This window comes from Rhipicephalus microplus, chromosome X (genome assembly GCF_043290135.1).
Source record: "Rhipicephalus microplus isolate Deutch F79 chromosome X, USDA_Rmic, whole genome shotgun sequence".
Taxonomy (NCBI): domain Eukaryota; kingdom Metazoa; phylum Arthropoda; class Arachnida; order Ixodida; family Ixodidae; genus Rhipicephalus; species Rhipicephalus microplus.
Window position 1 is genome coordinate 302,276,662 of NC_134710.1, and position 13,789 is coordinate 302,290,450.

At 41.2% G+C, this 13,789-nt stretch overlaps 2 protein-coding genes across 2 annotated transcripts in view; one reads left to right on the forward strand and one right to left on the reverse strand.

Annotated features, from left to right (window-relative positions):
- The window catches only part of Cad74A (cadherin 74A), a 373,926-nt gene that overhangs the window by 187,388 nt on the left and 172,749 nt on the right, over positions 1 to 13,789 (reverse strand). The window lies entirely within an intron of this gene.
- GC (gamma-glutamyl carboxylase) overlaps positions 5,514 to 13,789 on the forward strand; it is a 77,835-nt gene continuing 69,559 nt past the window's right edge. Inside the window, exons 1-2 of the mRNA XM_075879446.1 lie at positions 5,514 to 6,009; positions 9,244 to 9,409. Coding sequence (XP_075735561.1) covers positions 5,835 to 6,009; positions 9,244 to 9,409 — 341 coding nt within the window. The 5' untranslated portion in view covers positions 5,514 to 5,834. The remainder of the gene's footprint in view (positions 6,010 to 9,243; positions 9,410 to 13,789) is intronic.

Genomic DNA, 13,789 nt, shown 5'->3' on the forward strand with positions numbered 1-13,789 from the left:
ACTCACACAGACCTGCCCACTTCAAGTGTACCAGAAACACCATCGTTGCATTCTGCGACATCGAGGCTGATATCCACGGAGCAAAAATCTTGGAGGCAGAAAATGCTCTTGAGTCCATATGGTTTAGTAACATCCGGAGCGGGGATCTGTAGTTGTCAAATAATGCAAGAGCGGAAGAATATAAAGTGTTCAATTGTTTCTTAGCCCCGCAAGAATCGCATGTAGATGTGCCCGCACAATACAAAATAGGCATTCCTTTGTGACTGCAGTGAAAGGAAATCACTATAACTAGAGCACTTTTATAAATTACTTTGAGTCTTCCCCTTCTTGGAGCTATATTAATTAGTACCACGTCAAACGCATGGATTTGTGAGGGCCAACGAGATATACTTAATGCAAGTTTTTCTGTAGATTACGTAGACGTTTTCTTGGGGCTTCAATAATACCATTGAATCACCCCTTTTTCCTGATACCTGTACCTCGGGCTACCATTATTTTAGGCTCCATTGAAGTGGCAGCCCTCACAAAATCACATAAATAAGGAAGCTATAGTTGCAGGACCACTTCTCTCAAAGTGCCAGAGCTCAAAAACAAAATCACTATTCTTTTCATATTTCTGCAAGGTCTACCATTTGCATCCAAACGTTCCGGCAGAAGAAACCAGATGCATTTTAGTTTAACATTTTTGTCTTTGATAATCATTCAAAGTTCACCGGTCAACCATTCTCTTGCCTTGTGACGTCCTTTGCTGAAAATACTGCACAACAGAAATCTTCCACGTCTTCCACGTCGATGGCTTAGTTTCCTTCAAAAACTTAAGATGTACACTTCTACCTGCAGATAAGTTAGATAATTGAATCAATCAGTACGAAAATGAAGCAGACTTTTGCAAAATGGAGGAACACCGGTAACTGGTCTGGTACATCTGGAGCTGGCAGTACTGGTACGCCAGAGATGGCTAACTTAGCTTTGATGTAAACTTCGTTTTGAAGATGGTTAGCTCTCAGAAGATAATAAAAATTATGCGCATTCAAGCCACATTCCTATTTGGATTTTTCTTTAACTTTGAATTTTCAGTCAAAATATTTTTGCGTTATCTGGAGCAACTTATTTTGCTTCCATGTTAATTGCGTTACAAATTGTAACTAACATGACCTTGATTTTAGTTGACTGCTCTTTGCGTAGGAATCTGGTCAGTCTGTCATACGGTCGGTCGGTCGGTTCGTCGGTCGGTCGTTCGGTCGGTAGGTCCGTCAATCTGTCAATCCATCCGTCCATCCGTTCATTCGTTAGTTTGTTCGCTCGCTCATTCGTTCGTTCGTTCGTTTGCTAGCTCACTCGTTCGTTCGTTCGTTCGTTCGTTCACTCGCTCGCTCGTTCATTCATCCGTCCGCCCGCTCGTTCATTCATTCATTCATTCATTCATTCATTCATTCATTCATTCATTCATTCATTCGACAATTTGTCGCCAATTTGTTTGACCTGGGCAGGTCGACGGTGAACACGATACATAGAGAATTTTGTGACATCGTCGTGGAAGCCCTAGAAGATCAGTGGGTCAGGATGCTTGCAGCTGATGAAATGACCCACCACATACGTGAATTTTATGCTGTCACTGGCTTCCCTCAGGCAGTTGGAGCACTGGATGGCTGTCATTTCCCTGTCTCGCCTCCCAAAGAAAATGCCATCGACTACTACAATTACAAGGGCTGGTAAGTGTGTACAACTTACATCAAAGTTGAAAGCTGGGCTGCTTAATACATTATTGTATACGAAAACTTGGTGAACACACAATGAACATAAAAATATCAGCCCATGGGTATAAACAGATAAACTCTTAAGTGAATAAAATATGAATTCGTTATTGAAAGCGGCACTTGATAAAAAATCATATCAAATGTATGGTGCCTGTTTTGAATAAGTTTTAGTACGCACTAAACAATATTTCAGATGTTAATCATCATATATATTACGGTGTCTCATTCCAGCACACAGCTCAAGGACAGTTTTGTTCTAGCATGGCCACACATACATGCCACATCTCGCCTCATAATGCATGTGTACACGGCATCGGCATGTTTCTATTACAATTGCATACAATGTGACTGTGAAGTTGTTTGTGCACTGTCATCTCCTTATTGTGATGGTAATATACTTGCAGGTACAGTGTGATCTTACTGGCTTTGGTGTACCACAAATACCGCTTTCGATACATCAACGTCGGTTCCCCAGGCAGGTGCCACGACGCCCATGTCTACAGTTCAAGCTTGCCAAGCATTGTGACAGGACCAACATTTCGGAGTCTTACAATTTCTGTCAACAGTTCTGTTGTGCCACCATTATTATTATGTGACCAAGCATTCCCGCTGACGCCCAATTTGATTAAGCCTTTCCCTGGTTCAAGTAAAACCGCTGCCGAAAAAGAATTCAATTACCAGCTGTCAAGGTCTAGGCGAATTGTGGAGAATGCCTTTGGAAGACTGAAGGCCCGCTTTAGATTTGTCATGAAGCGTATGGAGTGCGATGTCACGAATGTTGCTGTTATAATAAGAGCATGCTGTGTGCTGAACAACATTTGTGAACACTTCAATGACAGTGTATTCCAGCAATGGATAAATGAGGCAGACATGCAGAACGCACTGTACGAGCAACCACACCACACCACAGCCATGCAAGTTGGATGTGGCAGAGATGTTAGGGATGCACTCGTGCAATATTTTCAGCAGCACAGATACAGCTAGATTTAAGTTGAATTGGGTATGAAACAAAAAATAATTATTTGCTCTAAAAAGAGACCAAGAAGCTCCAGCTTAAAGCTCAGTAGGTTTACCAGTCTGCTTTGAAGGTGTCATTGAGCCTGCTGTATTGCTGTGTTTTTAAAAACATCCTGTGAGCTTCTTGGGATGTGCCTTGGAGTCGATATTGCTATCATTTCTGTGTGCACGAGCAGTTTCCTTTTTTTAAGTATCCATGTTGAATCTCTGTTGTGTAATCCCCTTTCCCCACCTAGTACCACACCTATGTATGTTTTCTTTTTATTTTTGAAGTTTGTAAAAAATTTCCAAGTGTGCATATTTCACACATTCTTTTGTTAAATTTGCACATTTTTATCTCAATTGTTCTGTTCCTTTTTGGACCTTGTAAAGTATGTTCACCCGGTCTGAAAAGCAAACGTTCCCTGTCATCTTTTGAAATTGGGAAGGACTGGAGATCATATTTTGAAAAGTTATGGCTTGTCGTAAATTGGGTATCATGTTTACTTTGGACTTTATGTTATAAATGTGTCTGTAATAATAAAAGCATGTTGTGTCCTTAATAATTGTCTGCAGTTCAACCAGTGAAGCACATCAGTATGTATACTACTGAAACAATCGGGACCTGAAAGAAACAAATACTTATTGAAGTAATTAGAGAAACTTATTTTTTGAAATATTTCGAAAACAGGTCCACAAGTTTTTCCTGTGTTGCCACCTCCCGTTCACGCAGACCCTGCTCAATTTGCGTGGCAGTCTCCAGTGCTGCAATAAGCTTCGCTTGCTGTTCAAGCAGCGCACTCTGAAATTTTTCATTGGCGGACATCCGCTTTCTCTTTTGTGCTCGACGCTTCCCATGTGGCTGGCTCGTGCTGGTGCCAGGTTGGCTCGTGCTGGTGCTAGGCTGGGGTTCCTGCTGGAGGTCCGAGGCACTGCTGCAGGCATCTGTCGCGGAGCAACGGCAGGATATCTACACAGAATTAGCCCCTCAAAACAACTCATTGTAACGAAATGTGCTTCGTGCAATAGCACCAACTGGAAGTGCCAACAAAAACTTACACGGGTTAGCACATGACTACACACCAGCTGTTAGGAACACGCGTGCTTTTCTGCTGTATGCATTGAACAGTCTGCGAACTCACCTGTACTTCTGCGTGAGGTTGTCAATTTTGTTTTGCACTTGTCGGCGCGTCCTCAAAATACCCATTTTTGCAAGAGCGGCGACAATGGCGTCATACACTCTGGCGTTATGTTTTTCTCCTCGGAGCTCAGGAAGGTGGTCCTCCCAGATTCTAATCAACACCCAAGTGTCATTTTCACTCCATGTTACTCTTGGACTTGGTGGGGTCCCATTAATCGTTTCTGCAGCCGTCGAGGCATGTGATGATGTTCCAGCGTTGTCAGTCATTTCCTTTAAACGTCAACACGGCGACGACCACAACCACACACGTGCACGAAATATTTTTCAATGGCGCCGGCACGCGCGACTCCACAGAACACCTACCAGTTGCGACTCCCGAGGCACGGTGTGTAGGGCATCGGTGTTGAGAGTAAGTGAACTCTGGCGGGCGTAAATATATGTAAACAAACACGCGTTTTGAACGAGTACTGCAACGAAAGAACTTTTAATATTGCCAAAATGTATTATTCTTTCACTGTGGCCACTTTAGTGCTCGAAATTTTTCTCTGACCTCTAGACTGCTGAGAACGAGAGTACCTCGTTTCGCTGCGAAGGGAGATCGTTGAACGTCCTTCGCGAAATGCTCCGTTCACCTTCGTTTGCGTTAAGGGTGGCCGTGTGACACCAACCGCATCTTCGTTGTCGTAAAGACAAGGGAGTGAAACGGTCAATACGGGTGCCCGTGTGACAGGGGTATTAGTCTGCTTCAACTAACGTGCTAAAGGAGCATGCAGGCCGGCTGTACAGCTCGACAAGCATGTCACTGACAGCGAAGAGCTGCTACTTTTACTATCCACTCAATTTCGTTGCTAACCAACCGGTCAAAGCGTGGTATACGTTCAAGCATCATGTTCATCCTCTGAGATAGGGTTGTTGGCGTAAAAATAATAATTAAAAGTTTAACAAAATCTGCACTCCCATAGGAAGTGGCGTCCGAGACGGAAGGGGTAACTTGTGGTAGCGTGGTTTGGAGTAGGAAAAAGCTGAACATGGTCGATTATGTATTCACCTAAGACGACTCAAAAGCGAAAGCAACCTTATGATTTTTCTTCTCAATTGACGCATTGATAACCTCCCATCCTGTTCCGAAAGCTTTCTGCGACAAACATGGTTTTTCATACACTACCTCCGTGATGGCTTTCATCAAGCCACAATGTCATGTGATCACTGATGACATCATCATCTTTTGTCACATTGCGACGTCATAGTAACGTAATGATGACGCCTTAGTGAGATAATGATTACTTCACAGACCTTTGCGATTTGCGACGTCACTACAACGAACTTTGGGGACGTCCTCACGTGATGACTATCCTTTCTAGCACTTGTGTTGAGTCCGTCGATGGTAAATATGGTAGACATATAAAAGAGCAGTCACTGGCTAGTGCGTCTTTTAGGGTATATAACCTCCCATGGGAAGGAGGTGAAGCAGCGCTCCAATACGGGCTCCTGCTGGCAGCTTTCTGCGGAAGCAAATTTAAGATCACTCATGAGGTTTGTTAAGGCTTATAAAGTAAACCATTTAAAAAACAATAATAACATTCTACAGACTTCAATATTTTCTCGCATTATAACTCGGCTCGGCAACGCAAGAATTTCAATTAATGCGTAATACCGATGCAGCTATTACAAATTTAGGTGAGACTGTGACAAGCACATACAGTAATGGTTTCTGTAGTTTATTTCTGCGGTTATTTTCGTGGCTGTAACTAACAAAAATCAATGCTATTGGATCCAACTATTGTTATTTTATAGTCGATGACCATTTTCAAGGGAAGTAAAAAGCTGTGTGTTTGTGTCGTGGAAGACTAGGGCATCAGTTGAAGGTGAAGAAGGTTCTATGGAGTGCGGTTGCTATCGAACAATAAAAATATACTGAAAAATACTTGGACCTTATATCGATGTTAATATCGAGCGCAGGAGCAGTCATGATTCTAGACCAACCTGAAGAGCGTGGCTTGGCCTTCATTGAGGAACGCTGGGGTGACCCTAAGGAGTGCCGCTTCCCACTGTTCTCCTTCTTGAAGCCACTGTCCTTGGAAGGCATGTACTGCGTTCACCTGATCATGCTTCTAGGTGAGCAGCCCTTCGTTCTTCAGGTGTCGATCAATTAACCCACGTTTTGCATTTCTTTCTCACGTATTGTGTTCTCCTCAAAAGTGAGCTGATTTCGCACACTCAAGCTTGTGGAGACATTTATAGATGCGAACGCACCATCGAGATAAAGATGTGGATAAGGAGGAACTTGCTATCTACAGTGGGTCTAAATTTTCAATGGCCTACTAGCTATTAGTACGGCTAAGTGTCTATCAATAATGCGCTGATATGAACCTGCATACCCCAGTTGGTCAAAATTTCCGGAGACCTTCACTACATCATCTCTCATAATCATATGTTGGTTTTGGGACGTTCAACCCCAACTAATATTATAGGCGTGAACCTGCAATTCAATTCCCCAACTTGAACTGTTGTAATGCTAAGAAGACCGGTCAAAGTGATTGTAAGGAGAGGAACAAGAACGATACTACTCTATCAGGTTCGCGTAGTTAGTACCCCTTCCCCATACTTCTTACAAGTCACCGGTGCCGTTTAGTGCCAAAAGCGCAGTGCAAAATACGCAGAATTCGTTATTGTGCACAAAATTGTCTGCTAATCTCCAGTCTTAACTTTAAGAGCATCACACTTAGCCTTCGTCATGTTGATTGACTGCGCCTATAGACGTCTCACACCTTGCCCCCACCTAATTTTGCGTTTGATTAAGGCACAGCTTGTCCATAGAGAGTTACATATAAAGGAACATTGTATAAGAATAAAAACTTAGCATTTGTGGTGTATGAGCGTTGTACAAGGTTACACGTTGAGCAGGCTTACATTCAATTGTACAGATCACCATTGGTTATATAGCTTTAATATACATAACTTGATTATATAGGGTCACGCAGCTCACATTGTTTCAAGGTATACACGCTGAATCTCCACAGTTGCTGTCGTTGTACTGGTCGTCATCGTTCTCAGTGTTTTTGGTGTGCGATTGTCACAACAGCAACATATCCTTACTTTGCAACCATCAGCTATTGCATCTGCTTCCCCCGGTTATTGCGTTCGGTTGCAAAAAAAAGAGAGAAAGGAACAATATATACTCTCCAAGACTGTGAGGAAGATATATTGAACGCAAGCGTTTGGAACACGCATGGTGCAGACGTACTGTTTAAAATTAGTCAGTTAAATAGGTAGGCTAGTTCATATGACTTTTTCACATATTTTGTTAACCAGACCCACATTAAATTAAAAAAACTGCACAGATTGATGTTTGAAGTTTATTGCCACGTAGGACATAAGATGCATAAACAACAAGCATGGCGGGAATAAAGCTCCATATAGACAGCCTGACAAGTTCCACCTCCTCGTACAATAATAGTAGCAACATGACAACAATTATCAATTAGTAGAATTGTTGCCCTTGTGGTATTTCCATACCCGTGAAAAAATTAAAATAGATATACACACAGCGAACTGATGAATATTAGCAAGAAACACACATTTTCAAGAAACACCATAGTAAGGCAAACCTTAATAATAGAAGTTGAAGTAACGTGTTTTAGGAGAATTGTGAGCACGACAAGCTACTGACTCTTCATTCTCTTTACATGTCATCATCACTTTTGCATCTTCATCATCTGTAAATATCATCAACAGTGTGATTTGTCTCGAGCCTGGCTGAATAAACTGGTTTCTCACAAGAGGTAGACGGTGCTTCTCGTTCGGACGTTTGTTTTCATCTCATAGTTTCGTATTTAGAGAAGACAGTACGAAAGTGCTTGAAGACTACAGTTTGTGCGTGGTCGTGGAACTGGCCAATGCTCGCTGTGTTGGTTTAAGTGAGATGATTGGTTAGTTATCAAGTCCGCGATGTTCCTGACAAGAGTCGTAACCTTGGTCGTTTCACGCTTAAAAGAACACAACAGCTGATACTTATGTAGGTGGTCAACATGGGAAATTTCGTACTTCAGAAAAAGATCACGCTTGTTTTCTTGATCAAAGACTACTGCACAGATTGTTTTTTCGTTGCAAATAATAGTGCTACTTTGTTCCAAAATACAGTTATTGTTCTTCTGTATAAACAAGAGATCATCCACCCGATTCTTTGAGCCTAACGTATCGATGCACATGCGGATTCTCGCATCAGAAAGCCACCAATAGCATTGTCATTGTGTGTCTTCGTCTTGATTTCGCTTTGGCAAAGTGACTTCTTTCGAGCACACCTCTGAGTGCTCCTACGTGTAAGATTGTCTGCCTGATCTGTAAGTAGTGAAGTTTTCAACATAAACACGTTGTTGCTACGTTATGTGGCATTCTTATGTGTCTTCTGGTGTCTCTGTGTCGCTTCGGGCTGCATCAAAGCTCTTCTAATGCTTCAACACTAAGCCCTCAGAGCCTCTCCCCCCTCCTGAACCCGCAAAATTGTCATTATGCTTGAAATGATTGGGAAGCAGGTGCACGTAAACTAATATTGTTATCAGAGGTCACGGGCCAAGGTTAACTGCATTTACGAAGGAAAATAAATTCTTTTTGCACAAAGTTTCTTGTCGTTATGGGCTCTGTATCATGGACAGATTAATATATGATGATGCTATTTTCGGCATTCTCTCACCAGCTCGACATGACATCACTGAGGTTTTTCTTTTTATCACTAAGTATGCCCTGAGTTCCATCTTTGAATCTCCAAGAATATGAAACATTGTAGAACAGAGTGAAATATTGAACCGTGGCAACATTAAAAATCTTTTACTCACAAAAATGTACTTTAGGATATGTGACGACACGGTGACGTGCTATGCGATGTTTCAGCACCAAAAAAAAAAACTGAAGCAATGTACTTCAATTTCTTGCCTGGTAATAATTACCTTACAGCTAAGTAAATGAACCATTATTCCTAAAGAAGAGACGTGACCTGTGCAAATTAATTTAGGGCTCTTATTCGTTCGTTCTACGCTAGCGCTTTTAAGTGAGCCGCTTCTGTCCATTTCGAGGCGCTAATTAGATAGAATGCAATTTCCAGGTCATCATAGGTAAGACCTGCGGTCAGTTCTGTTTTTTGTTTACGGGGTATACCTTCACACACGCTCTTACTAATGTTAATGCTGTATTCATGACGTCTTTGGGTAGGCAACAAATTTCCTTACAATGCCTTTTTCTTTTACTCACGAGGTTGTTTAAAGCGATGAAGTTCACGTGCGTTTAGGTGTAACTGCGTCGGATAAGTGTGGCCTTTTTTTTTTCTAACGATTCAAGTGGAAAATGAATTCGCAGGTGCAGCTGGCATCTGCACTGGAGCGTTCTTCAAGCAGAGCTGTCTCGCCTTCCTGCTTCCTTATTGGTTCATCTTCCTGCTAGAGAAGTCCAGGTGGAACAACCACACCTACCTCTACGGCCTTATTGTTTTGCTGCTCAGCGTCACAGGGGCTAATAGACTCTGGTACTAATCTACACTTTCCTTCTTTCTTTTCTTGAGGCTTCTAGTGCACAATTCTGGATTCCGTGCCTACAGTTCTCACTGACTTACAGTGGGCTACTTGAACAAAAAAGAAGGTCCCTTAAGTATTGCGGCCATGCTCTCAAGAGAGTAATACCTACTAACGTTCTAACAAGAGCAGGAGTTAACGACGGAGTTGTGGGGCAAGTACAGGTGATTAATTCACAAACCTCGCTTGCTTATTTACTATTTGCCATTGCCAGGTCGCGTTCACTTATAATGCGTCTAGCACCATCATTTGCTAAAATATAAATGTAGTCATAGAGAGCTGGGCCGTGAGAGTTTCTTTTCTACACTCAGAGAGTATACCTAAGGGCATACAGTTTCCTATAATTAATTAGAGGGGACTTTGGCGCTCCGATCGTTCAGCGACCATGGGAATGATGGGTAGTAAACGTATTTGCCTAGTTTTCGTACTTGTAGGTGGCGAATCGCACTTGTGGCTTCGTTTCGTGCTGGTTTCGGTTTAGTTAAAAAAACAAACAAAAAAAAAACGAACGCTTTCGAACTACGTGACCCGATTTTAAATGGTAAGTCTAAAAGATGAGCGTGGTAAAGTGCAACTGCTGAATGTTTGCCGATTGTTGATTCGCGACAAAGCACCTTCAAGCCACGCAAAGCCAAAATGAGCGTAAAGTACCATGACTAAGCAAATTCGTGTTACTACCTATAATTCCCATGCTCGCTGAAACGTAATGCGTTGCAGTTCCCATAGACACTAGCGCCACAGTCGTCTCTAGTGTATATTCAAGAAACACTTAGCTTAAAATAATTTATATCACATGCAGGTTTTCAAATAGCAGTAAACAACAGGAAAGTGCCTCTATGATATCGATAGCATTCACCCATGTGTTAACGCGAAAGCGTTAAAGAAATCGTTTCGCAGAGACTCCGGCGTGGGTGTAGGCTTCTTCGGCTGTGAGCCAAAAATAATCATCGTGTGTGTGTGTGTCCGAAAAATAAAAAAAATGCAAATAAAATAAATTATAAAAAGTTTCTGCTTCGAGGGAGGACTGAACCTAAACCGTTTGCGTGTTTAGCAGGAGTTCTAAAACAAAGCCATGCGCCTACTTAGAAATAGAGAGATGATACCTTATGCTGAAAAATGTGTGGAAATGATGTTTTTGCTTTACAAACAGATGTGTCCTGTATACAGGCCTCGAGTACAGAACTTATTTTTTTTATTCAACATACCTTACAGGCTCTTGTTAGAGCGTAGGGTAAGGGAAGCTTACAGAAAAAAAAAGAAATAAAAATGAGAACGTATACAGTTGAAATATACAAATAAATGGAACATAACAGCGACACTAATAACAGTAATAGAACAATGAAAATACAGTCACCAAGTATATGCACCTCCGTACAAATGTCTATGAAATGATGCTAGATGTAGTGAGAGAGTAGTTTCTCGCGGAACGCGTTGTTGTTAGAGGCTGAAACTATCTCGTCGGGAAGATCATTCCACAGTGAGATTGCCTGTGGCAAAGCAGATAAGTTGAACGCGCGTGTTCTGCCAAAAGTACGCTTAAAGCTGCGCTGATTTCGCATGCGTGCAGACATGCGATCCGGTGTGTGTAGAGGGAAAGCGCATGGATTTCTGCTAATAATGCACTTGTGAAACACCACAAGGAGGGCTATCTTGCGGCGGATATCCAATGGTTGTAAACCAATCTCGCGTTTAATTTGAGATACACTGCTGTGAAATTGGTAGTTCTGAGTGATGAAATGGGCTGCTCTGTTTTGAATGGCTTCGATCATCTGTATTAAATAGTTTTGATAAGGTGACCAAACTGGTGAGGCTTATTCTAACTGTGGACGTACGAATGTTAAATAGGCTATTTTACGGACGCTCGATGTGGAGTAATGGAGATTTAGACGTAAATAACCTAGTGTTTTGGATGCCTTGGAACAAATGGAAGTTATGTAGGAAGACCATGAAAGTTTTGAGTCAATAATAACCCCTACATATTTGATGATGTGGTTCGAGATACTTCACTATTTTTAATTTTCTATAAAAAAGTGGAAATTGAGGTTTTTCGGGAAACCGACATTATTTTACATTTTGAAGTGTTCAAGCTCATTAGCCACTTATTACACCAACGGCAAACGAGGTCTAGGTCACCTTGAAGGGCCTCATGATCAGAGGGAAATGTTATGGTTCGATAAATGACACAGTCGTCTGCAAACAGGCGTATACGGGATGAAATGCTAGTCGGCAGATCGTTGATGAAGATTAAAAAGAGTAGAGGGCCAAGGACGCTACCCTGCGGCACTCCTGCAGTGACTTATGCGATATCTGAATGAGAATCATTTGCAAATGTGAGCTGTTCACGAAATGAAAGAAAATTTCGAAGCCATGATAGCGTTAAGGAGTCTAATTTAAGAGAAGACAGCTTAGAAATCAAACGACAATGGGCGACACGGTCAAAGGCCTTCAAAAAGTCGAGGAAAGCGCAATCTGTCTGTGTGTTGATGTCCAAGTTAGTCTGTGGATCTGTCGTGAATTCAAGTAGTCGTGTATCGCAAGAGAAACCTTTCCTAAAGCCATGTTGGGTGGAACTGAAAAAATTGTTTGATTCAAGATGACTGTAAATGTGAGAAGCAATGATATGTTCAAGTAATTTACAACTGGTAGAGGTTAACGAGAGGGGACGATAATTTTAAACCTGATCTTTACATCCTGCTTTAAACATGGGAATAAATTTTGCGACTTTCCAGTCCCTAGGAAGCTGACCGATACACAAAGACTGTCTGAAAATGTGAAATATTATTTGAGAGGATGTGGGAATTGTATTTTTTAGTATCTTTGAATTGATATTATCTAGACCACTAGAAGTAAAAACTTTGAGGTTGTTGATTAGTTTAGTGATGCCCTCAATGTTAATATCTACGGGTGCCATGAAAGGGTAATCAAGTTCCGGAAACTCAGGAATGCTAGAATGATCTTCCCGTGTGAAAACAGAAGAAAAAATTTGTTAAATGCAATTGCACACTACTGGTCTCTTGGGAGAGGTAATTGATTTTAGCCTTTCAAAGTAATATCTGTCACAGCAGAAGAAAATGATAATTGTTGCCAAAATTTTCTGGGATCGCATTTTAATAATGATGGTAGGTCATGTTTAAAGTACTTGTCTTTAGCAGTGAATAACGCAGACGCATAACTTTTAAGACATTCCTTATATGAATTCCAAGCAGAGGCACTACAAGCGCGCATCACGGTCCTATACAGCCTTTTCTTTTCGATTTCTCAAAGTTCGCGAATATTTGTTAAACCATGGGTTTCTCTTATCATTAGATATGGCAATTTAGGGGGCATATTTGTCGACTAATAAAGCAATCTCTTCTCTAAACAATGAGCAATCTTCATCGACGGTACGACTTGACAATGAGGGCAAGAATGTGCTGTGATAGAATTCTTCCAAGTCAGAATTCATACAACTATAATTGGCCTTACTGTAGTCTCTAATCACTTTTGTAGTTTTACCCGAAACTTTTAGAGGAATGTTTATTGATAATTGAACGAGCTTACGGTCACTAAACCCTTCAAGGCAAGAGATTTCTCCTACATTATCAGGATCTGAGGTAAGTAATAAATCAAAAATATTATTGCCCCGTGTTGGCTGGTTGATTATTTGAGCGAAATTAAAATCAAGGGCGAAATTCACAAAGTCAAGAGACATTTTTGAGGTGCATGAACAATTGATTCAGTCAATTTGTGGTAAATTGAAGTCATCAAACAGATAGACATTATTAGTGCGGTATTTCTCAATAGCTAATGTGGTGCTGCTGCGAAGGTGATCTATAAAGGATGGTTCAGAATCGGGAGAATGGTAACATACGCCTACTAGTATTTTAGTGGCACAAATCGTGCACGCGACCCAGACAATTTCTAAGTTTGAGTTTGTATTGATTACAAAAGTAGGTATAGATTTTTTTATAGCAATAAGGACACCTCCTCCACGTTTGCTTTGACGATCACGTTGGAAGACCTTATAATCGGCATTCCCGTGAAGAATTTCACTGTCATCAACATCCCGAGTAAGCCACGTTTCAGTGAGCAGGAGGACATCAGTTAGGCTATCTTCTAAGAATGAACAAATGAGATCACGCTTGTGCAGTAAACTAATGTTAGTAAAGGAAACACATACAGCTGGTGCAAATTTACTCCGAATTTCTCTAGAGACATGCGCACGCCTATGCTTCAGCTATCTAGCATAATGTAATAATATACTAATATTATACTTAATGTATTATATTATACTTTATGTATTAAATATACTTAATGTATTAATATACTTAATATACTAATACACTTAATTTATA